Source organism: Terrapene carolina, unplaced genomic scaffold, assembly GCF_002925995.2.
Source record: "Terrapene carolina triunguis isolate 2854851 unplaced genomic scaffold, T_m_triunguis-2.0 Scaffold84, whole genome shotgun sequence".
Lineage (NCBI taxonomy): Eukaryota > Metazoa > Chordata > Testudines > Emydidae > Terrapene > Terrapene triunguis.
The window spans coordinates 15,412,591-15,437,936 of record NW_020664435.1 but is presented as its reverse complement, the minus strand read 5'-3'; the positions used below and the strand labels follow the sequence as shown (position 1 = coordinate 15,437,936).

General features: G+C 41.8%; 1 protein-coding gene across 1 annotated transcript; it reads left to right on the top strand.

Moving 5' to 3' along the window:
- Window positions 1–3,216: 3,216 nt before the first annotated feature.
- On the top strand, window positions 3,217–25,145 carry NFE2L3 (nuclear factor, erythroid 2 like 3). Its single transcript, XM_024223129.3, has 5 exons — window positions 3,217–3,714; window positions 17,246–17,422; window positions 18,752–18,835; window positions 19,286–19,393; window positions 21,939–25,145. Exons 1-5 carry the CDS (start codon window positions 3,217–3,219, stop codon window positions 23,178–23,180), a joined length of 2,109 nt encoding a protein of 702 aa, XP_024078897.2. The 3' UTR covers window positions 23,181–25,145.
- Window positions 25,146–25,346: the final 201 nt, after the last annotated feature.

Here is a 25,346-nt window from a genome sequence, read left to right as displayed (position 1 = left end):
AGTTCTCACTTTTGTCTTCATACTCTTGTACGTTTTAGTTTACATGAGGAGTACAGGGCATATAACTACTATGAAGGAAAGCTATAAAGGTAGTTAAATGTGAATGCAGCCAATGACACTGAAGACTTTAGAGGAGTGGTGGGCAACCTGCGGCCCATCAGGGTAATCCGCTGGCAGGCCGCAAGACAGTTTGTTTACATTGACCATCATCAGGCATACTCCCCTGCAGCTCCCAGTGGCCGTGGTTCGCCATTCCCGGCCAATGGGAGCTGCGGGAAGCGGCGCGGGCAGCAGGGATGTGCTGACTGCCGCTTCCCGCAGCTCCCATTGGCTGGGAACGGCAAACCGCGGCCACTGGGAACTGCGGGCGGCCGTGCCTGCGGACGGTCAATGTAAACAAACTGTCTTGCGGCCCGCCAGCAGATTACCCTGACGGACCCCGTGCGACCCGCGGGCCGCAGGTTGCACACCACTGCTCTAGAGACAATAAACTGGTTAAATGTATTCTTTAGACAGCAACAACACATTATGCTGTCAAGAATGAGGACAGATTGCATTGCAATGAAGCTGGTTCTTTTAGCTTTGTACAGATCTTTCCATAATTTATTTCTTTGCTGCAACAATGTGAACCGTAGATGAACTTAAATGAACCTACTTGGGAATGAAGTCATCAGTCTCATCATACCTAGAAAAATGTAATAGGTAGTAAGTACATGGTTCTACTAGATCAGGGGTTCTCAAACTGGGGGTTGTGGCCCCTCAGGGGGTCACAAGGTTATTACTTGGGGGTCATGAGCTGTCAGCCTCAACCCCAAACCCCGCTTCGCCTCCTGCATTTATAATAGTGTTAAATATAAAAAAATGTGGTTTTAATTTATAAGAGGGGTCGCACTCATAGGCTTGCTGTGTGAAAGGGGTCACCAATACAAAAGTTTGAGAACCACTGAATTAGATGGACTTTTTCTTTGGATTACTGAAAAAAGTCAATGACAACAGGGTATCAATAGTTATAGTGAGGATATTTTTAGATGCTTGTGTTGAGTAACAGCATATAATTAGCAGAACTGAAAAAGGGAAATATCACCACTGCCAAAAGAAAAATGAGAAATATTACCCATTACCGGCAGAAATTTCTGTTTAGGAAATGTAACTTTCAGTGTCTGTCCAGCAGGGTATTGTCCCTCTTAGTGTCAAAACAACTGTTTGAGACACTTAGCTGATTTGGGGTGAGGAGAGATTTTGCAGAACAGGAGGGGGAAAGGACCTGTTCAGAAGACACAGAAAGTAGAAGCAAAGTAATTAGAAGGAAAAAGCAAAAATAGCAAATTACTCTAAGATATATAAATCCCAAAATAAGTTAAAATAGTGCAAAGTAGATAGTTATTGAAATTATAGTTACACTAGGGGAAAAAAAATAAATAATTGAGGATATTTAGGTACCAAATTAATTTTATTTAAAATTTGTGTCTATATACCATTAAGTTTTATTATTTTATTAGGGTCATTAATAATTGCCCTATAATCAGTAGAACAATGCAGCTCAGAGTCAAGCTGAGAATGTTTTTGTGTTTTTCCTAGTTAGAGTGGGATTATAATTTATCTGATGTGGTTTGAATGACTGAAAACTGTTAACCCTGGGTGAAGGAAAGTAACTGTGTGCTGGGATGGGAGAAGTGCTTAGCTGGAGAGCCAAAGAAGAGTGACACACTATAGGATTCTTCAGAATTTTCCCTTGGGGATATGTGTGGAGTCCAGCTTTCAGGTCTAGCATTAAGAACAAAGTATTAGCATTACAATGTAGCATAAGTAGGTGTTTCTTTAGTAATAAACATCTTTAGTAAAATCCAAGGATTTGATCCACCAAGCCGCTGTACACAGGCAGAGCCTTACAACTGCACAAAAGCCCAAGTGAATTAAGTGGGGCGTGGCATGGGCACAGGGGAATACCACATAGAGCAGATTCTAGGCCTAACATGCTAACATTATTAAGCACAGTCTCATTATTTTGTCCCTTGCTTTTAAAAACGGAAATGCAATGCATAAAATCCTTTTAGTGCAATCTTAAACGTGCAATCCTAACATCTGTCAGAAAATGAAAGTGTTATGCGACAAGAGTGGTCATTCTATTTCATTAAATTCACATGGTATTTTCTATTCTTGGTTAAATCAGTATGTATACAGCGCTATGGATGTGAGTATGAATTCAACATGTAACATACAGAGCCTGCAATATGGCTGAACCAATTAGCACTACTGATGGGAATTGGAAAAGTGACTTATTAGACACGCCTCCTTAGGCTGGCTCCTCTGTCTCCGTCCGAGAATACAGCAAGCACAAGGACGGGGGAGGAGACAGTGGCACACGAGCAGGGAGTAGCCAGTGAAGATCGGTACACTAACAACCCCCACTGGGTTGCTGTTGAAGATGCAGAGTAAAAAGGGGAGGGGGGGACTTCAATCCCCAGAAAGCTTTCATTAGGATACACAGACAGGAGGCACGTTTATTCTCCGCTCCGCAGCTCCTCCAGAGCCTCACCCAGCCCCAGTGGCTAACTTGCTCCTGGAGCCGTGCCAGCAAGGCAGAGTTAAAGTGACAGGAGAACAACAAAGCGTCCGACTGCGGAATATCCTCCCCCGCGAAGCCGTGGAGTCCGGCCTGGAAAATGACTGGGAGCGGCCGAGGGCCGCCTGGCTCTTGGGAGCGCGCTGCGGGGGCCAGAATGACTGAGTGTCTAATGCACGTGCCGCTGCTGCGGGGCTGGCTGTGCGGTGGGAGGGGCAAGTCCCGTCCCCCCTTCTGAGCACATGCTCCCAGGCGCCAAGGGCTGTGGCCCGGCCTGAAGCCGGGAGGCTCCACCCCACACTCCGGCTGCCTCTCTCCGCGGCCAGGGCTGGAGGGTGCGATCCAGGGGCAGGTGGCCCAGCCCAGCTGCCTGTGGTGGTGGCGGCGGGCGTGGGGGGTGGCAGCACCCCAGCAGCGGGTGCCCCCGGCCCGCCCCCTCGCACTCGCCGCCCTAGGGAAGGGCCGGTCGCTTCGTGGCTCACTGCGGGAGCCGGAGCGGCAGCAGCGCGCTTGGCTCCTTTGTCTGGTTTCTCTTTCCCTTCCCGGCACAGACACACACACGTGCTGCCCCGGCCTCCCCTGGGGGCGCGTCGCGGGCAGCGGGAGCCAGAGCCCGGCTGCTGGCGAGTCGCTGGGGAGCTGCCCGAGCGGAGATGAAGCCCCTGACTAGGCGCTGCTGCTCCGAGGAGGGGCTGCTGCTGCAGGTCACCCTCCTGCTCAGCCTGGCGGGGCTGCGGCTGGACCTGGATCTCCTCCGGCGCCGGGCCCAGGACACTTCCCACGCGGACGCCGCCTGGGCGGCGGGGAGCAGCCCTCCGCACCCTAAGTGCCCAGAGCGGGACTGGGACCGGCTGCTGCTGCTCCGGGAGGTGCGGGCGCTGGGGGGCCCTTACATCCCCAGCACCCGCCTGGACGCCTGGCTGGTGCACGCCGTGGCCGGCGAGGAGAATGGGGCGCTCCCCTCCTTGCCTGTCAGTGGCGCCGGCGGAGATGGCCCCAGCGAAAGCGGTGCCCAGGAGGGCCCCGGCCACCCCCGCTCGGTCCGGGGGAGCAGCCTGCAGCAGCAGGCCCAGGAGGAAGGGGATGGAGGAGTTGCAGCGGCCCCAGGAGCCGAGCCCAGCCCTGGGGGAAGTGACTGCCCTACCCTAGAGGTAAGGGGCAGGGGAGGACACAGCATCGCTCCCCGCCTGGGGTCTGGAGTCCGGAGATAGCTTGGGGACCCATAGGGCCGGGGAGGTGGGGAGAAGACTTGCCTCCACTTCGCGCACCTTCTGCGGGTGAAAGCGGGTATCTGCAGATCAGAGAGGAGGAGGAGTCTCGCATGCCAAGGGGACACCCCAAGCATGGGGGGGGGGAGGCGGGACACACATCCCCACCCTACCTCGAGGATGCATCCAGGGCGAGATGCTCCTCACACTTTCCCCTTTTCTGGTTATGAAATAACTGGGTGTTACATCGTGTTGCAGAACTACTGGGGAGGGGCCTGGAATGCTGGGACCAGCTGGCCTCCCCGCCCCCTTCCACAAAACAAAGCGTGGCAGAAGGAGGTTCAGGTTTGGATCTGAATGCCCCAACTTGCACCTGTCCCTATAATGGAACAAATCCTAAATGTTGAGCGGCCGACACACCCACGCCGAACTTCCAGGAAGCTTGGATCTCAAAATGCTTCTTTCTTTCATGATTCCCCAGCTGAGGAGGCTGCAAATGCTGCCCTCACTCCTTGGAGACAGAGGTTTAATCTGAACATATTACTGTGTATCCTGTAACAAAAGGAGGAATGGGAAGGAAAAGGAGTCAGCTTCTTAAACTGTCAGAGCTTCTTCAAGAAGTGAGGACACAGGGTGACTTTTCTGCTGTCTGTAAAAAGACCTCCAAAACCAAATGATTTCATCTTGGGTGTGTGCTAAAAAAGTCTATACAGATAACAAGGTTCCATTATCTACTTTATTCACTCTAGCACCATAACTACACACTGATTATAAGTAATGTAGACCAAATAAATAAGTAATTTTGGCTCTGGAGAGGTTATAATCTAACAAAAGCAGGTGAACAACTGGGTCATCAAGCAGACTACAATTGTCAATTAACTAAGCAGGGACACTTGACTATCCACGAGGACCCAATCCTGCAGAGATTTAACTATGTGTTTAACATTACTCATTTTAAATTCTGTTGAAATCAGGGTTGCAGGATTAAGGCCTTAGCTGTAAGTATTTTCTTAATGTGTGCACATGGACACTTTTAAAAGTAATTTATCCATGATCCATCAAAACTGGAACTGCACTATATAGTATTACTTGTGGTGAACCCACTATCTGATACCGTGGTGGCAAGCAGTGATACATAGATGAATAACATTGAGTTGTGCAAACATATTTGACATATTTTGAAATCTAAAGTAAAATAATACTTGGATGACCATACTTTTGCATACTAGATTGTAATCTCTGAGGGCTAAGATTTTTTTCAATAACTTGAGTTCAGTGATCAGCTGCAACTGATGCTATCTAATTATTAACAATACTTATATTGTAAAAAAACCTCTTTTAATTTTTCTTAATATTAGGATTTTGCACAAGGATTAGCTTGGTTATGATTCTGTACTGTATTGAGATTATTTGTGTAGGTAGTTGCAGAACTAGTTTCTCCACCCTAACCTAAAGGGATCACTGTACTGGAGGGAGGAATGATTCATTTTCTGTGCTAATTTAGCTCTGGACCTCTCTGGAGCCCTACTTCCCTAAAGTATAGAATGATTGAGAGAGAGACTAGTAAACTGAATCCCAAATCTCAATACTCTTGAGTTGAAACATAAATGGGTTCCTAGAATGAAAAATCCAGTGTCTTCTCCACCAAATTATCTAGCTTCCTAATAAATTAACAGGCACAAAATGTATTGTAATTTGAAACTCTTTCATAAGATTGAAGACCCTTTCTCTTTATATTTATTCTATTATGATAGTTACCTTCCCAAACAGACAGATTTGGGGGAAATTCTCACATATTGAAAATAGTATGTATGGTCATTTTCTCTTTTGTTAATGTGTTTTTGAATCATTCTCTAGGGAAATTCCTGCTGTCTTTTCAAGGCCAGAACTTGTGCACAAGATGAAAGACAGAAGGGAAGTTTCGGCCTTTTTACAAAAGATGATCTCCATACTGTTAAAAAAGGGCCACCTGTATTGTAAAAATGTGGCTGCAGTAATAAATAGGATTACAAAGCACTTCAGCTAATTTATAGTTTTTACTTCTGCCTTTCATGAAAAGTAATCCAGTGCTATTGCCAGCTTCCCACTCTTAGGGTATGTCTACACTGCCCACATTACAGTGTGGCTGTGGCACTGTAAATGAAAAGTACAAGTATCAGAGGGGTAGCCGTGTTAGTCTGGATCTGTAAAAAGCAACAGAGAGTCCTGTGGCACCTTTAAGACTAACAGATGTATTGGAGCGTAAGCTTTCGTGGTTGAATGCCCACTTCGTCGGATGCATGTAATGGAAATTTCCAGGGGCAGGTATAAATATGCTGGCAAGAATCAGTCTGGAGAAATGAGAATCACCCTCCCTGATTGAACTAACCTCGTTATCTCCAGACTGATTCTTGCCAGCATATTTATACCTGCCCCTGGAAATTTCCATTACATGCATCCGATGAAGTGGGCATTCTCCCACGAAAGCTTATGCTCCAATACATCTGTTAGTTTTAAAGGTGCCACAGGACTCTCTGTTGCTTTTTAATGAAAAGTACAGTGTCCTATCTGGGCATGCAATCATTTACAATACAGTTTGACCTGTTTTTCTCTTTAGTCCTGTGAGAGAAGACGTAGTATTATGAAAGCTTGTCAGTCTTTAAGAACAAGTAGAGCTGTATAGGTGTTTCTGCATTAGATTGTTACACAACAAACTGAGATCAGCGTAGCCTTGGTATTTACTGTGATGGAACCAGACTGTCATTAAATGGATTTTTGTAATAAAATATAGGCTTCACAATAATGTTTTGTTGCCTTACTAATCAATCCAATCAAATATTAGCACTCTTAAAAATATGGCTTGTAAAGTAAAAAATGGAATAAATGACTAATAGCCTTGTAAAATTAATGGAACTATCTTTAGCATGTTAAAAGTGACATTATTTATGTGAGTAGGCTATTCACTGCACAATACTACTCACATGAGTAAAGTTAAACGTGTACATCTTTTTTTCCTGGATCACACACATAAGATTATATTATATAGACAGAAGACTTAAAATTGTAGCAATGCAAAAATTATAAATTGATGTCCCATGGATTCTTACTGAAAAATTTGCTCAAGAAATAAGTAAGGAGGAGTTTGAATGCAGAGAGGGAGAAAAGTCAATGTTGGAAAAGGGACCAAGACAAGGGTAGAAAAAGAATATAATATTTTGGGTTGTGCTAGAATTTTATATAGCGAATGAGTGGGACCCGTTTTCTAAAAACACCTTAAAAGGTGTGAATATGGAGTTGTAAAGATCTCAGCATTGTAACCGTGCCTTCATGGGTCACAACTGAGAATACCAAATTCAGGACAAACTGCTGAGAAATACACCCCAAAACTGGTGGTTTTTCCCCCATAAGGTATACCAACCAGCAACAAAAGTAAACTTCTGTTTCACCACACTGGCTAACAAGAAATCAGAAAAGCAGTTTCCCTAGGCATTCCAGTCCTTGTATTACCACCAAAAAAACTGGATTTAAAGATGAGTGGTTCTTTAAAACCAATCTCATCAAATAAAAGGTTCTTCTGATCCCAAAGGACCAGCCACACACGCAGGTCAATATATAACTCAGATCTTACCCCAAAATTACGCTGATGCCAATCCTTTAATATCTAAAATCTAAAGGTTTATTTATAAAAAGAAAGAAAGAAAGGTGAGAGTTAAATTGGTTAAAGGAATAAAATACATAAAATAAATGCAAAGTTCTTGCATCAGGCTTGTAGCAATGATGGAATAAACTGCTGACTTAATAAGTCTCTGGTTGCTTCCAAATCATTGGAAACAGGGCCGGCTCTAGGATTTTTGCCGCCCCAAGCAAAATCAATTTTGGCCACCCCCCTCCCCCCCCCGTTTTTTACCTACCCCACCCCCCAGCCCCGCCTCAACTCTGCCCCTTCCCCAAATCCCCAGCCCTGCCTCCTCCCCCCAGGCTCTCAAGCCTAGGAGGGAGGGGGAGAAGCGGCGCGCGCGCCGCGGCCACTCAGAGTCTCCCCCTCCCTCCCAGGCTTAAGAGCCTGGGAGGGAGGGTGAGCAGCGGCGCGCGAATCAGCTGTTTCCCGCGCCGCGGCTGCTCGGGATCTCCCCCTCCCTTACAGGTTTGAGAGCCTGGGAGGGAGGGGGAGCAGCGGCGTGCGAATCAGCTGTTTCGCGCGCCGTGGCGCACAAGTGGCGGCAGCAGCGGAGGTGAGCTAGGGCAGCCGGGGCACATTTTTAGGGGCAGCAGGGGCGGCATTCTGGCGCCGGCCATGCCGCCCCTAAAAATGTGCCGCCCCAAGCACCAGCTTGTTTTGCTGGTGCCTAGAGCCGGCCCTGTGTGTACATACATAAGGTACTCACGTCTAAGTGTTTGCAGGAGTGGGATGTAAGAATTGGAGTAGAACTTTCCTTTCAGAGGCATTGGGGTTTGCTGCTTTTCATTCAAGAGAAACAGGTAGGGACTGCTTGGGTCAGAAGACTGGTAATGGGATATGGAGCCTTGTGATGGCTGTATTACTTGCCTATGTGGTCAACATCACAGCAACCAGTATTACAGCTGACATTAATCAGCACCTGGCTGGCAGTCTTGGCAGAGATGCCCAAGACCCGAGTGAGCATTGAAGCTGAACTCCTGACTCACTCCTGTAAGGGACTCTGTCCAACTCAGGAGTGAGACACATTACCAGTGCTGGGGAAAGCTATGTCCCCCACCCAAGCTGGATTTGCTGTGTAGCTTAGCTCCATTTTCCAGGGCTGTGTTTGTCTGGTACCTTGTGCAAGTACTGAATTCACACACACAATTAGAAAATGCCTGCTTTAATTATTAATTTAATTACATTGTTTATAAATTATGAAAGTCAGGGAAGCAAGAGCTAATTCAATAATGTTATTGTTTGTTTTCATAACTGTCCACAGGTCCATGTTTGGGGATCTTATTTTAAGGGCGTTATATATGGCCTGTTAATAGTGCCCAATAAATTCTGCTATCTTTTTTTAAGGCAAGAGCAGTTGAGGGAGCTAAGATTCTATAAGGATATAACCTGACCCCTAATTTTAAACTTATTGAAAGTCTTTACATGGAATTAGAACTATTTGAATTGTACAGTATAATTGCTTTTTCCAATGAGTGTTGTCGTTTCAGTGAAGTAATGCAGATTTAGTTTTTGTAATGCAATTCTTAAATTCATATTGCTGGTAACAATATATGATCATAGAAATGTAGGGCTGGAAGGGACCGCGAGAGGTCATCAAGTCCAGCCCACTGCACTGAGGCAGGACCAAGTAAACCTAGACCATCCCTGACAAGTATTTGTCCAGCCGGTTCTTGAAAACCTCCAATGATGGGGATTTCACAACCTCCCTTGCAAGCCTATTCCAGAGTTTAACTACCCTTATAGTTTGAACATTTTTCCTAATATCTAACTTAAATCTCCCTTGCTGCAGATTAAGCTCGTTACTTTTTGTCCTACCTTCAGTGGACATGGAGAACAATTGATTGTCATCTTCTTTATAGCTGCCATTAACATATTTGAAGACTGTTTTCGCCCTCTCCCCCTTCCCCCACCCCCCCACCCCCAGTCCTCCTTTCTCAAGACTAATATACCATTCTTTAACCTTTCCTCATAGGTCAGATTTTTCTGAACCTTTTATCATTTTCATTGCTGTCCTCTGGACTCTCTCCAGTTTGTCCACATCTTTCCTGAAGTGTGGCACCCAGAATTGGACACAGTACTTCACCTGTGCTGAGTGGAGCAGGAGTTACCTCTCCTGTTTTACATATGACACTCCTGTTAATACACCTCAGAATATTAGCTGTTTTACAACTGCATCACATTGTTGGCTCATATTCAATTTGTGATCCACTATAACCCCTAGATCCTTTTCAGCAGAACTACGGCCTAGCCAGTTATTCCCCATTTTGTAGCTGTGCATTTGATTTTTCCTTCCTGAGTGAAGTACTTTGCATTTGTCTTTATTGAATTTCATCTTGTCGAATTCAGACCAATTCTTCAGTTTGTCAAGGTCCTTTTGAATTCTAATCCTGTTCTCCAAAGTGCTTGCAACCCACTGTTAACTTAGTATCATCTGCAAATTTTATAAGCATGCTCTCCATGCCATGAATGAAAATATTGACGAATGCCGGACCCAAAACTCAGTGGTGGTGTGTTCTGATTGTGTGTCTTACAGCATGCTGCAATGTGCCTAGGGTTTGAAAGAGCCACATGAAGCAAGAGGGCCAGATCAGTAGAGTGTGGGTCAGAATTGGAGGGCTAAACCTTGAGAAGTGTCTTGACGTGTGCAATGCAATCTCAAACATGTGGGAGGGCACTCTGGGTGGGTGCAGGATGTGCATAAGAGGCATTTATGGGAGAGAGTCAGGGGCATGCTGAGGCATGCCAGGGAGGCAGAGGCTAGGGGGCGAATTGCAGGAAATGAAATGCAGACAGGAGCAAAGGTGAGGTCAAAGAAGTCTGCATTTGATGTAGAAGCAGATCAGCAGTCAGGACCAGTGATTCAAAGAGAAGGTGACCCGGTCAGGGAAGAGGACTTTTCTACAGCAAGTAACAGACTTGGGAGGATACACTGCTAATTGTGAAAGATCAAAAGAAAGAGACTTCAGTAGTCGACATGAGAAATGACCAGTGTTTTAGCAGTAAGGATGGTAAGGAAAGGACGGATGTTTTTCTTATAGAGGAAGTACTGGCAGGATTTAGTGACAGCTTGGATGGGAGTAGTGGAAAAGGAGAGAGAGGAGTCAAATATAGCACCAAGGTTGTGTGATTTACCAACTGTGAGAACAGGGGCATTGTTGACCATGATAAAGAAGGGAGTGGTGAGATGGGTATTTTTGGGGAGGAGGACAGGTGAAGGAGAAAAGAAGTACCTTGTTCACTATGGTCAGCCTGAGGGAGGGACTATATTTCTTCCTGGATGTCTAGAGACACTTGCAGATATAGGACTGAACAGAGAGGGAGAGGATAGGGAACAGAGGTAGATTTGGGAGTTGTCAGCATAGAGACTTTAATTAACACCATGAGAATGGATGAGGTTGCTCAGGGGTATGGTGTTGTAGGAGAAGAAGAAGAGGAGGGAGCCCTGAGAGACTCTATTAGAGAGGAGAAGCTACCAAGGGGAAGAGAGTAGGAGAATCCTGTCAAGCACAGAATTACAAAAGCCCAAGGAGGAGGGAGTAACTGATAGTCAAAGGCAGCAGACAGCTTGAGCAGGATGAGGCTAGAGAAAAGGCCCCTGAACTTGGCAGAGAACCTAGTGAGAATGGCCTTAGATGAGTCAACAGGCTGGAAGTCAAAGTGCAGATCGATGAGAAAGATGGAGGAGAGGAAACTGAGGAAATGGGAGAAGAAGACTACACAGAAGGAGTGTGGAGCTGGAGAGAGGAGGGCAATGGGGCTGTAGGTGGGAAAGTGAGGGTTAACTGTCTACACTAGAAATGTAGACACAGCCTTATGCTGGCAAAAAAGTGCATGTAGAAGCCTGTATAACTTAAACCAGTTTGGCGAGCAAAATAGGCTATAGTCGCAAAAGCACTCTTATGCTGGTATAACTGCAACTACATGAGGGCTTTTGTTAGTATAGAAATGTTGTCAAAAATCAACCCCCTAACTGACATTGCTATACTGGCAAAAGTTTCTATTGTAGATTTGGTGATAGGAAGTGGCTGAAGAGAACTCAGGAGGGAATAAAGTTCGAAGGGATGCATCAGTGGGTTAGAAGAGAATAGTAAATAAACAAACAAGCTGCTGTGTTATACAGTTCACAAGTTTAGTATTTAGTATTTGTATTACTGTAGCACCTGGCTTCCTGGCCCATGACTCCTATTGGGCTAGGCACTGCACAAACACAGAACAAAATCCATTTTACAAATCACTTCGTCCTTTCTACTAATAGTTCTTCCTTCAGGCTGAAATTAACTCCTGGTGTAGAGGGCCAATGCAAGGCCAAACGCTTTGACTGAAAACCTAAGGGTCTATTAAATATTTTCTAGAAATGCTTTAAAAGACTAATTTTTGAATGTTTTAAAGGGATGTCAGTGATTTTTCAAGTTATGAACTATACAGTAACTGAATCTGTGTAGCTTCCACATCTGTAGTAAGTTAATAAAAATACCATAGCGCTATGTATTTTGCTTCTAATTCTGTCCATCACTACTTGCATTCTGGAGGAGGAGTCATATGTATAAATGTGTGTGATATATTGCATACACACATTTAACAGCGTGTTTTCAAGTAAACATGATGGTTGACATAGTAGACCCAGTGCTGTGTAAATACTTCCTCCCCCCCGTGTCTGTTTGATCCAATAGACTGTCATGACTCTTCTGAAGCCAACAAGGGTATCTTCAATAGCGTGTGCCTATTTGCAGCCCAGAGTAAATTTTTGGGATTGAGATATTGGAAGTAATAATAGATGTTAGATGGGTGCAGCATTTGAAGCCAGGGATGTAATATTCAGTTAACCTAAATAACTAAGGGCTGGTCCACACTGGGGCGGGGGATCGATATAGGAAACGCAACTTCAGCTACGAGAATAGCGTAGCTGAAGTCGACGTTTCCTATATCAAACTAAATTTACTTACTTTGGGTCCACGCGGCGCAGGCAGGCTCCCCCGTCAACAGCGCTTCCTCCTCTCGGCGAGCAGGAGTTCCGCAGTCGACGGGGGAGCGCTTCTGGGATCGATCTATCGCGTCCAGATGAGACGCGATAAATCGATCCCAGAAGATCGATCTCTACCCGCCGAATTGGGCGGGTAGTGTGGACCAGCCCTAACTTGATTAATTTTAGCAATCTTAATAAAATGCCTAGACATGGCATTACATAAAATATGTAATCCAAGGCAGCCTGAGTGTCATAATCCTGATATTTCCAGTGCTATGGTTTTATCTTCCAAACTTTTTAAACTGTGATTATATTTCAAAGGATAATGTCCCTTTCAGAGGACTTTAAATGTCTGTGTCTGAGGAAAAAAAGGATGTTTTGTTTCATTATGAATGTAGAGGACTGACTTGATACATGTTCCTTTTTAGTCCAGATTAAGCAGATGTCAAACAATTTGTAGAATTAATTATATGTAGCTTTATTTAAAGTACACAGACAAATAGCAGCAGCAGTAATCAGATAGCAAGCAGCTGTATAAGAACTAGATATTTTTATTACTTAATCAAAACATAGTAAAATAGACACTGCTGGTTGTGTAACCAGTATCTGTAGTTCTTTTGCACAGGTCTGTCTTGTACTGTGTGGTGTAAACTTGTGTAAAGTGCCATTTGACTTTGTTTAAAGTGTAGAGAACTTGGTGAAAAAAAATCACAAAAATGTTCAACCAGTGACACTTCTTGCCAATTTAGCAGGACAAAGAATGCATGTTAGCTTAAGAGCAAGCTGTAGCTTGAGAAATCTGTTAACATCTATTTTTATCTTTGATAAAGTTATCTATAGTTTTACAAAGAAAAAGGGACACAAAAAAATCCATAGCAAAGCAACACACAGATTAACAACAACAATGGAGTGAGTATTTCCAGTCCAGGCTTAAAACTAAATATAATGGAAAGTGAATAACCAGCAATAAAAACAATGTCCACAAATAATCGAGGGTCAAGTTTGGAACGTCTGACTCACTGTGAAATGCATGCTCTGAAGCAATGAAGGGTGGAATGGCAGCGAATGCTGGTTTGTGCTGTCTGCTCCTACTAGAGACCTCTTTCCCATCTGTGTCTTAATACTTTGCACTCTTTAAACATTAGTTATGAGCTTAGTCCATATTGTTACTTCAATGTTAAAGATTGGTAAACTGAAGCTGAGAGGTTAAGTGATTTGTCCTAGATTGCACACCAAGCAAGTGCCACAACCAGGATTAAGAACCCAGGCCTCCTAGATGCAAGGCTGATGCCTAATCCACTAACCAGATTTACTCCCAAATTCTATTCTCTAGTGTAATTAAAATCAACAAGTGTCAGAGGTGAGAATAGAATTTGGGATTCCCTGGCTCTCAGCATTGTGCTTAGTGCACTAAGCCAGAGGTGTCAAACACTCAGCCTGTTCAACATGTTGCAGCATTTTCAGAACCTGCAGATCTGAAGGTTTTTTTGTTTGTTTGTTTGTTTTGTTTTTTAGAGTAAGTCTCTACATAACAATGGCCACTTTGGGTCAGACCAATGGTCCATCTAGCCCAGTGGTTCTCAACCCGCAGCCTGCAAGCCGCTTACAGCCCAATCAGCACACAGCTGCGGACCATGTGACATCCTCAGGGCCATACAGATAGTATATATATTGTGTGGATGCAGCCTACATTATACATAGAGAGCTGCATATGTGGCCCACAATGGTAAATAGGATCAGAACCACTAATCTTGTCAAGTATCCTATCTTTTGACAGTGGCCAATGCCAGGTGCTTCAGAGGGAATGAACAGAACAGGAAATGATCAAGTGATCCATCCCCTGTCACCCATTCCCAGATTCTGGCAAACACAGGCTAAGGACACTTCAGGTTTTGCATCTCTGCCCATCCTGGCTAATAGCCATTGATGGCCCTGTCCTCCATGAACTTTAGTTCTTTTTTGAACCCTGTTATAGTCTTGGCCTTCACAACATCCTCTGGCAAAGAGTTCCACAGGTTGACTGTGAGTAGTGTAAAGAAATACTTCCTTTTGTTTGTTTTAAACCTGCTGCCTATTAATTTCATTTGGTGACCCCTAGTTCTTGTGTTATGAGAAGGAGTAACTAACACTTTCTTATTTACTTTCTCCATACCAGTCATGATTTTATAGACCTTAATCATATCCCCCCTTAGTTGTCTCTTTTCCAAGCTGAAAAGTCCCAGTCTTATTAATCTCTCCTCATGTGGAAGATGTTCCATACCCTGAATCATTTTTGTTGCCTTTTTCTGAATCTTTTCCAATTCCAATATATCTTTTATGAGATGGGGCGGTCACATCTGCGCGCAGTATTCTAGATTTGGGCGTACCATGAATTTATATAGAGGCAATATGATATGGCTCTAGCCCTTATGGTTATATAGAAAATCTTCCAAATATGACTTCTGCACAGTTGTCTTCCTGAGTCTGCGGACAATCTGAAACAACGGCTCTGAGAAGTGTGAACTTCCTCACCCCATTGATATCATTGAATGTGAATGCTAAAGCCTATGCAGGTCCTGGCCTCCTGAAGTGATAGGAAAGGATCTGAAAGCTATCTTTGAATTGGTGGTGGCAGTAAAGGCATGAAAACCACTGACTTTTGTAGATTGTAGAAATATTTGACCACTGTTTTTGCCCTTATAAAGGAACTAACCATTCTGAAGCATCAGAAAAGAGTTGTCTTCCTGATGATGGAACAGCTGTTAAAGGCTAGCCTAACTACACAATAGGCTTATAGCAGGCTATCAGCTGTTGCATATGTCCATTTTAGGCTAATGCAATTTCAAAAGCTTTGCATTATCTACACTGCAAACACGGGTCCATTACTGTTCACAAAGCTGCTGCGGCCCAATCCCCCCGTCCCCCAGAGGTGGGATGAGGTTGCACCCTTTACGTTTCTGCTATGAATCCTGAGGATGCTGTCTATGTTGCCTCCCCATTCATAATTTTCTATTTATGCTTACCCTTTGGGACACCACATTGCGGCTGTTATCCTGCAAGCTAAAGATTCCTTCATGCCACTCCTCAGTCATCCAGAAAGGTTGCTTTTGAGGGGTGGATTTGCTCTTTTATGCTGGGCTGAACACTCTGTATTGCTTTCAGCATGCTGTACACCTGCTAGCCAGGGGGAGCAGCTGCAGGTTTTTATACCTATTTATCCATGACTTTATATCTCAGTTTTTGATTGAGATAGTAATGCATTATATTAATTTTTGTCAAATATAGGCCAGTTCTTTCTAGAATTAAAGACTTATCTCTGATTGTACAAACACTTGTGTGGGTGAATAACTGTTTGCACAGATGTAGCCCTACTGAACTCATGTAAGCATGTGCAGGAACACAACTTTAGTTATTGCAGACTGACAATCTCACATCCTAAACTGCCTTCCACTGGCATTCTACTACAGAGGGGGGGAAATTATATTTAAAAAATTTGCAAACAAATGGTTTCCTGATCTTTGTTCATAACAAGCAAGTTCTCTGATCAGTTCCACATATCTGACTATTTTCTCAGTTGCAGTTATATTGGAGTCTCCTTATTAGTATCTGGGAATTGTATATTATATATTGTGTGTGTGTATATATATATATATATATATATGTATGTTATATACTGGGTAAAGACTTGCATCAGAGGGATTGATTAATGCACTTGATGCCTGTTTACCATTGGAAAAGACTATATTTAAAATTAAGGGTTCCCTTATGACTTTTGAAAAAGTGGTATAATAAAATTAGGGTCCTAAGTTATTTTGTTTCCCAAGAACATTTAGTACATTTTAAAATACTTTGCCTTTCTATGTTTTTAGCTTTATTGACAATTCAAATAATTTTGAGTCTATGTTTTGTATCAAGTTGTACTTAAAAAAACAGACACTTTTTGAAGTTCAGAAAAAGCTTTATATAGGAGAGAAACTGATACAAGCTGGAGAATGTATACAATTCATGTCTGGGGATCAACAAAGCCTTAAACCTAAATTCATGGTACTCCAACATGATTTTGGAACAGAGAAGGTAACACTTGGTATTCAATTGGAACCTACCTTTTCTGCTGTTGCAGAACATTCCATTCTAGAGAATGGAGTTAGCCATTGTAGACATTGTCTTTTTAGTTCTCGTTTGAAAGTTCCAGTATGTATGCTTCTGCTACCCGTTCTTCTCAAACACCAGAAACAACATTATTCTGATTTCAGAATATTGAAAAGTTTTTGCTTTCAGTGTCTTCTGGATGTCATTCCACAATAACGCACTGAGTTGGAATATAGTCACAATGTATCCACCTACAATGGAGTTTTAAGTTATATGCAGACAATTACAAAAATAACTATTCTGACCCCCTCCTCCCTGACTGCCTACGTAGAAACAAAATAGTTACTGTAATAGCAGTTGCAAACCTCTTCCTGCCATATCACCATGAGCACAATTTCATATAAGTTCTGTGTCACTGCTTAGCATGTTTGTATATTAAAAACTTATGGTAGTGTCTGCTTTTATGTCCAACGCAATTGTGGGTCATCGTTTGCAGCTCTATACAATTCAGCTACCCCCTGCTGGTGAGTGAAGCAGAAGAATGTCTAGGTATACCATAAGGAGGGTCAGTATCCCCATATAAAACTGGAGATAGAGCATACATTAGTGTATTACACATGCAGGATTCTGTCCTACTTTAGTCCTAGTCTCAGCTTGTCATGTTATGACATTTATATATGATCATATATATGTTTCACTGGAAATTATATACTATGGCTGAATTAAGCAGGGGTGTCTTTTTAAAGATTACTTTTGGCATTAGTATACTTTTTCTGACTCTTCAGGATGTAGACTTGGAAACTGGTCAGGAAGCTTTGGATTACTATTATCCGCATAAAGGAAGTGAACAATCAGAATCGCAAGAGGGGGAGGAGAAGATAAAGCAGGTGAATGAAGAAGAAAATGAAAAAAAGGATAAACCTGAGGGGGAAGAGAGAGAAAATACAGATTCTAGCACTGAGGTAAGTGTAATGATACAAAAAAACCATACAACCCCTGGGTAAATGGTTTATCATTCGTTCTGTGAGTGCTATTAGAAAAATTAGTAAAGAGTCAATGTCTGGATGATATTCTGTAAATATGACATTCCCAATCTCCTTCTCAAAAGTTAAGCTCCCTTTACAAATATGGTTTCACCTTGAAACATTCTAATCCTTCCAAAATCAGTCATCTTAAAATTAGTTTTTATTTTATTCTGTCCATTCTAGTTCTGAAGACAGCAGACCTTCCCTCTCCAAGCTTTCAAAGTTAGCCACATAAATATTTGAGACAAGGATGCTAAATTATGCTGATTTCATATAGATGGTGCTTTATGCTCACAGGATTCAGTGTTAAGTAGGATTGGTCCCTAGAGGATTAAATTTTGGATGACTTGGTTGCCAATATCCAAGCGTTGTTGTATATTGAAGGAGGGGAGGAATTACACTAAGGACGGTTGCCACATTTTACAGTTACACTAAAGCATGGACTTAAAATCCAGTAGGCACTTTTGGTCTATGTTTCTTTGCAATCTGCAATAAAGGGATTGCTCCTTCTTTTCCACATGAGAGCTGAGAATTTAATTTCCAGTCATTTCGCCAGCAGCCCTGCCTGTCACTACCCAATCTGTTTTCAACCTTTACTGGACTTAGAGGCTTCAAACGTGTTTCTACTGTTTGTCAGGATAGCGGGTGCAGCTTCATCGAGGAGGAAAGCACAAGCGCTCCGTTTGTGGGGCAGGTGTGATGCTTTTAGTTGTAGGATCATTCTGCCCCTCCTAACAGCATAGCATTTCCTCTTCCAGAAGAAGGCTCTATGCAAGGTCAACCGCTCCAGCGCATCTCACTATATTGCACTGTTCCAAAGCAGCAGGAAGTTAAGGAGAGCACCTGTGCTCTTTTGTACTTCTGACAGCCCCATCAGGGGCTTGAGGGACACCTTAAATTAATGGGATTACAGTGTTCCACTTAAAACTTCAACCTAAAGATGCTACTGACTAGTAGTGTGGCATCTGCGTGATGGTGGAGATGCGATAGAAAGCCAAGATTTGCTTAGGTTTTTGCATATTTCAGACCCTTGCTCAAAATTACAAACCATTGAATCTGCATTAGCTGATTTGCACTCATTTGTGTCTGATGGTTAGAGCCGACTGGACTGAAACCAGAGTGGGAGGAGCAAGGGAGAAGAGGGAGCTCTCCCTCTGTTTTTAGCAAAGAAGGGACTGTGCTCCCTTCCCCCGCAACCCTTACTTTACCCCTTGTTTGGCTCTAAGAATTGTGCTTTTAAAAGTGTTTTTGTTTCCTCCACTACAGAGCAACAGAAATTCCATAAATTCCTTTCCCTTCTTGGAGGACTATTTGCTGCTGCAGTCATCACAGACAGAAAATGCACTAGAGGTAAATGTAAAATCTCGAAGCTGTATTAGGCAATGGATTACAACTGGTATAGTTGGATAATTGAGATAGTCCATTTAATTTAATTAAAGAGTAAGCAGAGAGTATGTCACCAAGTCAGTTCAGTAATTTATCTGAAAACTCTGTTGTAAAAAGCTAGTCTGGTCATTACCTTTTAGCATAGTCATTACTTACCAGCTTCCTGAATCTGTAAAATTACATAACTTATTATTTGAAAACTGTTTAAAAATTCCAGTTCTTCCCAGTGCCCCTCAATAATATTCAACAAGGCAGTTTATCTATGTAAAATAGATAAACTCATGCTTTTTCCAATTTATTACCAAATGTTGACAGTATTTTCACACTCTGTGTTTAGCAACCATGGGCCTTTTAATTGCTAACAGTTTAAAAAAACAACAACAGATCTTGAAAAACTTCCGTGTTTCTTTTAAGAGCATAATTGAAAACACCAGCTCTACCTCCCAGTCTACAGCAGGGCTAGTACGTGATAACTCCATAGAAGAAATATGGCAAGACTTTCTTCTGTCACCTGAGCTACAGGTAAGTGTAGTAGAGAACTTTAGGTATATATATTGTTCTTCTAAAAGTATACACACATCTGACTTGTGCAAGTGCATCTGAGATTATTTGCTTAATGAGCTACAGTCTGATAAGCCCATTTGGATGTGAAAATATGTAGGCTTTAACTGTGTGGACACCTTGCCATACACTTCACAGTTGGTGAGGTGGAGAACATCGTTGGCTCCGTCTAGATGATGGAGCCAAGTATATGTCACCTGACTTTAAACAAATCCTTCCTACCATCCCCCTAAATAACCATTAGACAGAACTTCATAACTTAACATTTTTCTGTTCTGGAAGAGATGACATGTTATATGCTCGTTGGTTTATTCATAATACTTTTCTGTTTCAAATCCAGCTTCTGGCTCCAGACCTGGTTCTGTAACTGGACCGGTCGGTAGGTCTAATTTTGCTCTGTTATGTGTTTGTAAATCCCACTGTTTGCAAAGGGGGTTGCAGTTGCATAACTGAAAGCAGAAATAGGCCCTCACAATATGCAAAATATTGGGACAAGCATAGCTTCAGAATGTAAACAGATAAATCTGAATATCAGATTACATAAGTCTGCAAAATATTAAAACCTCATTATTTGATAACGGGTCTCTCCCCACTTCTCAGCTAATTTTTAATGCTTTAGAAATCCTATGTTACTAAAGTGTTATCTTTATGTACTGTGATATATTCACAATGAAGCACTGTACATAAACTAAGCTGTAAAGGAATCAAAGTTTATCTAAATTCTCAAACCTTACTTTATATTTCAAAGTATGTTTTGTGTCTAACTTTCCATAAATGTTACTAACATTTGGTACGTAACAGAGATTAAAGGGGGAAAATATTTCTTCATTTTTTTTTTAATTTGTGCATTTGATAGTATTTTGTGTGCAGTGAGGTCTTTCCTCTGTTTGCCCTAGTCTTTTGCACAACAAGTTTTTTTTTCTTTCCAAAAGTAAGAAAATGTGGCTTAAAATGACATTTGCCAGATTTTGTCAGGGGCACATATAATACTTGAAACTACTTCATTAAAAAAAAAAAAGACCAGCTTTTAGTTAGTCTTAAGACTATTTTTTGAACATTGGACTTGATAAGAATCAGAGCAGCTACGTTGAGTTCTAGAGACTGAGTCAACAATTGACATTACAATCTGTTGTAATTATTTTGTACTGTTAGGAGCTACAAAATATAACCGAGGTCTGTGTACTCTGCAACAGTGTGGATCTAAATGCCATGACAAGGTCTCTGGATTCTTTGGCACTCTAGCATTTGGAAATTGGAGGTTATGCAGCAGTTTCATTTATATTGAAAGATAAAATAATAATGAATTCAATATGATAATGAATAATACAATCTTGCTTCCCCCTATTTTGCGTTAGCTGGAAATGCTAGAAGTTTTATATATAAATGTTGAAGGTGTTGATGGAGATAGTAACCTGGAGTTTTTGACAGCAGGAGAGAGAACAGTTGGTGGTTTTAGTGGATGAGAAGGAAGGCAGTTTAAAGGTGTGTCTTTACTGTACAGTTAACCCATACTGTTACTCAGGTGTTGCCCCTAACACCTTTCCAATCCACACACACAAATATCTGACCCGAGTGTGATGGTGCTTTCAAACCGGGCTAGCTGTCCATCCTTCGGTATAGGCTAAAGTCCAAGTGATGCTTTCACTCAGGCTGGCCCCCTGCCCATTTTGCAGGGAGGACTCAGGCTAAACCACTAGAATGGTGGTAGTCCTTCAGTGCCTTCTCACAACTCCCCCCAGCTGCCCAGAATGGCAGACATGTTCTCCCACCATTCACTGGGAAAGACTCAGAGTAGCTCAGCTTGGTAAAGCACAAAGAACTATGGGACATGTCCCCAGAAGTCCTAGCAACACACATGAGTGAGTGCAGAACCAATAAGGACACAGTAATTTGACTAAAGCTTTGCAGTGTGGCTGCTCTTGCGTGGGCTAGGCTATATGGGTACTAATCACCTGAGTTATCTCTGCAGTGAGGACATACCCTGAGAGTGAGAGAGAAGCACATTGACTGGATAGGTCTTCCAGAATGATCAGTAAAATAGCTAATGTTGACATCTTAAAACTAAACAGGACAATTTGTCAAGCCATTATGCTGAATGTGGCAGTTCATAACTCGCATAGCTTGTTTCAAGCTGTCGGCAGATTTGGGAAGACAGCACTGTAGTGGTTGGACTCTGCTCATGTTTTTAAATGGTTAGTTTCACAATGATGAGGGCTAAAAACATTTGTTTTTAATCTCTTAAATTTTAGAGGACAATTCTGTGTTAAGGGTTGAAGGCTGTGGGAAATTCTACAGTCGTAGACTAGATAGACCCTATGTGTAAGTAGGAAATAGTTCTTCCAGACCAGGTAATAGAAAAGTTTAGTGCTACGGTGGATTCTAATAGTAGGGAGAATACTGAAAGAAAAAAGAAGAAAAAAAGTGTGTGTATGTATAGGTAAGGAATTTAGAAGTATTTAATTAGAAAAGTTGCTGATTCTGTGTATTTTTTCCCATTTCCTTTTAGGAGATTTCACTGGGAGATTCTCAACCTGTTGCTAGTAGTAGAGGCATGAATTCATCATCCTCTCACTACACTGTAAATTTGACCCAGGCTATTAGCCATGACGTTAGCCTCCACGAAGCTATGTTACTGAGATCAAACCACAGCACTAGGGTAAATCCAGAAATAAGGAGTGTACAGAGACAAGAGTCATTTCTGCAGTTAAATTCTAGCATCACAAACCCCGAATCATTACTTAATGGGACTAATTTGGGGTTATTTCCATCTATTGACATTAGGAACCTAACAAACCAGGATCTTCTTTCAGACCTTGATGAGAACATATTTGATGAGATAAATCTAATGGCATTAGCATTGGAAGAAGGTTTTGATCCTATAGAAGTCTCTCAGCTTTTTGAAGAACCTGACTCAGATTCTGGACTTTCTTTAAATTCAAGCCAGAGCACAACCTCTTCAAACAATTCTGATTCATCATCTGTTCCAAGCTGCAATGAAGGTGCCATTGGATACAGTAGCGATATAGAATATATTTCCCACAATGGCTTAGGAGCTGTAGGGGGTCGTTACCCAGAGCATAGTAAACACTGCCATATGGACTATCAAAGCGATTCAGACTATTGTAGGGAATCCATACTTCAACATATTCTTCATAACCACACTTACAATCAGCTGCCAAATGAATTAGTATCCACTTCTGAGAATCATTCTTCATCATCTGGGAAATCAAACAAAGTAAAGGGCAGGTGCCTCACAGATAATCTTAGCCATGATGAATGCCATGTGAAAGCCTTGAGAATTCCATTTTCTGTAGATGAAATTGTGAGCATGCCTATTGATGTGTTCAACAACATGTTATCGAAGTTCTATCTGACAGATACTCAAATATCACTTATACGTGACATAAGGCGAAGAGGAAAAAACAAGGTTGCTGCTCAGAACTGCCGCAAACGTAAACTAGATGTGATCCTGAACTTGGAAGATGATGTGTGTAAGCTTCAAGCCCAAAAAGAAAGCCTTAAGAAGCAGAAATCTCAGTGCAATAAATCAATTAGCCTTATGAAGCAAAAACTAAATGACCTTTATTATGTAATTTTTAGTAGGTTAAGGGATGACCAGGGCAGACCTGTTAATCCAAGCCAGTATGCTCTTCATTGCAGTAGTAATGGCAGGGTTTTGATAATACCTAAGAGACTGGTCACATCAGAACAGAAACAAGATAACCAAAAAGAACGGAAACAAAAATAAGTAATATTAAGATCACTACATTATTTAGAACTCATTCTGCTGACAGTGTGGTGAAGATAGTGGCATAAATGCTGGAGGCCAAGAATGCTTATGAACATGTTAAAAAAAGAAGAGAGACCCAAACTGTAATATTTTGAGACTTGTGCATGTGGCCTGCATCTTTAATTATTGGGATGGTTTTTATATATAAATATAGTAAATTGTCAACACTTAGAAGCTACAGCAGTAAAAACCTGCTAGTTTGACTGAGCTGGTGAAATGTAATTAGAGTTATTGGAGGATGCCAGGCCACCAGCAGAAATAGAATTTCTACTTAGTGTGGATTTATTGCCTTTAAATGAGTTTGCGCACAGTATTTGCAAATAAATATTTCACTGACATAATTGTATGGAAAAAGGGTTGGAGGGAGCAGACAGGTATATAAGTTGTCACACTTGGAACTGGGAGACTTCTCCCTATTTTGTAGAGAAATTGAAGGATCAATGCAAAAACAACCCACAAAATTGAGATCAGTTGCAGATGGAGGGGAAAAAAAACATATTTTCTTCCTAACTACAAAACTCCTGGAAGGTAAAGTGGCCTTAGATTTTGATTTAGTCTATTAAAACTGGCATAGTTTTTTAAAAAGCAGAAGACTTAGATTTGCAAAGGTTTGGCTTAAATTCCAGGTGGTTTTATGTATTTATCATTTTTAACTTTTTAGGGGTGTAAATTATTCTTTTTGTACTAGTTTTCTGAAGAGGTCTTGGAGTAGGGTGACCAGATGTCCCGATTTTATAGGGACAGTCCTGATTTTTGGGTCTAATTTCTTATATAGGCTCCTATTACCTCCCACCCCATCCTGATTTTTCGCACTTGCTGGCTGTCTGGTCACCCTATCCTGGAGGCTATTCAGACTTTTCCTCTCTCCCACAAAATAAAGACAGACAGACAGACACACACACTTATAGTTGTAGTCTCAAGCAAACTGGGATTGCTCATTAATTTTATACTTCTTTTGACATGTTTCCCTCTAAATACATATTGAAAGATTGTATCTGCTTCAACACTGTTACACTATAGTCTTATGCCAGTATAACACCATTGACTATTCTATGTAAACATGAAAGAATGCAGTGGTGAATCAGACACTTCCTATGATTTGTATGTTCTCAAATATGTGATGTACTATCCGTCTTTTTTCAGTCTGGATAACTTGATTTCTCTCTTTTATCCAAAGGAAAAAGACTTATTTTTCTTATGTTTTTAGGTTGTTTTAAATTAATCTTTTGTAAGCACCTTTAAAAATTCTGTTTAAAAACAAATTAAAGTCAGATTTGCCAAGAGTTCTCAAATGTTCCAGGTAAAATCAACTGCACTATATTACTTGCCTTATGATTGCTTAGAATGAAGACATACTAGCTTTAGCTTAGGATGTGGATTTATCTGTGCCATGAAATCTGCAAAGGCATTTACATCCTTATTCACAATAGATCATTTTCTCTCTTTTATACATATCCTAAAACAGGTCTGAAAAGGTATTCTAAGAAATAAGTATGTAGCGATGAGATAAGAACTTACACCAAAAATGTTACCTTTTAAGTATTATAAACATTAGACACAGAATGTAGTTATGGGGATATCTAGAATCCTAACACAAAAATTGGGACATGGTTTAAAAAAACAAAAAACACAGCTTTAGTATAAGCACACCACAGCAGCACTGTCCAGTAACTCAGAAAAGTGCTATACAAAACATGTAAGATGCTGTACACACAAAGGAAATACCAAGATTACCTGTATTTCAAAGAAAAATTGGATGAAGTATGCCATTTATCATGGCATGAATCTACAGTGTTAAATTTGCTGCACCTATGTTTACAGTAATTAGAGCAGCAGATGCAAGACTATATTTTGTATAACCACCTACTTTCCTCATAATGCAAAACTTACCCCTGACAGAGTAATAGTCTGCTCCTATACAATACTCCATTCACACTGTATTTGTACATTAAAAGATTCCTTTCTATACATGTCCAAGTTCTTTTAGTAGTCACATCTCCTAGAACAGTGGTTTTCAAACTTTTTTCCTGGGGCCCAAATTGAAGAAAATTGTTGATACCTGCGACCCAACGGAGCTGTGGATGAGGTGTTTGGGGTGTGGGAGGGGCTCTGGGGTTGTGCCAG

Excerpts from the sequence above, each read along its gene's own strand:
- NFE2L3 (XM_024223129.3), top strand. The coding sequence starts at position 3,217 with ATGAAGCCCCTGACTAGGCGCTGCTGCTCCGAGGAGGGGCTGCTGCTG. Across the intron at positions 3,715-17,245 it reads GTGACTGCCCTACCCTAGAG|GATGTAGACTTGGAAACTGG; the intron begins GTAAGGGGCAGG and ends CTGACTCTTCAG. Across the intron at positions 17,423-18,751 it reads ATACAGATTCTAGCACTGAG|AGCAACAGAAATTCCATAAA; the intron begins GTAAGTGTAATG and ends CCTCCACTACAG.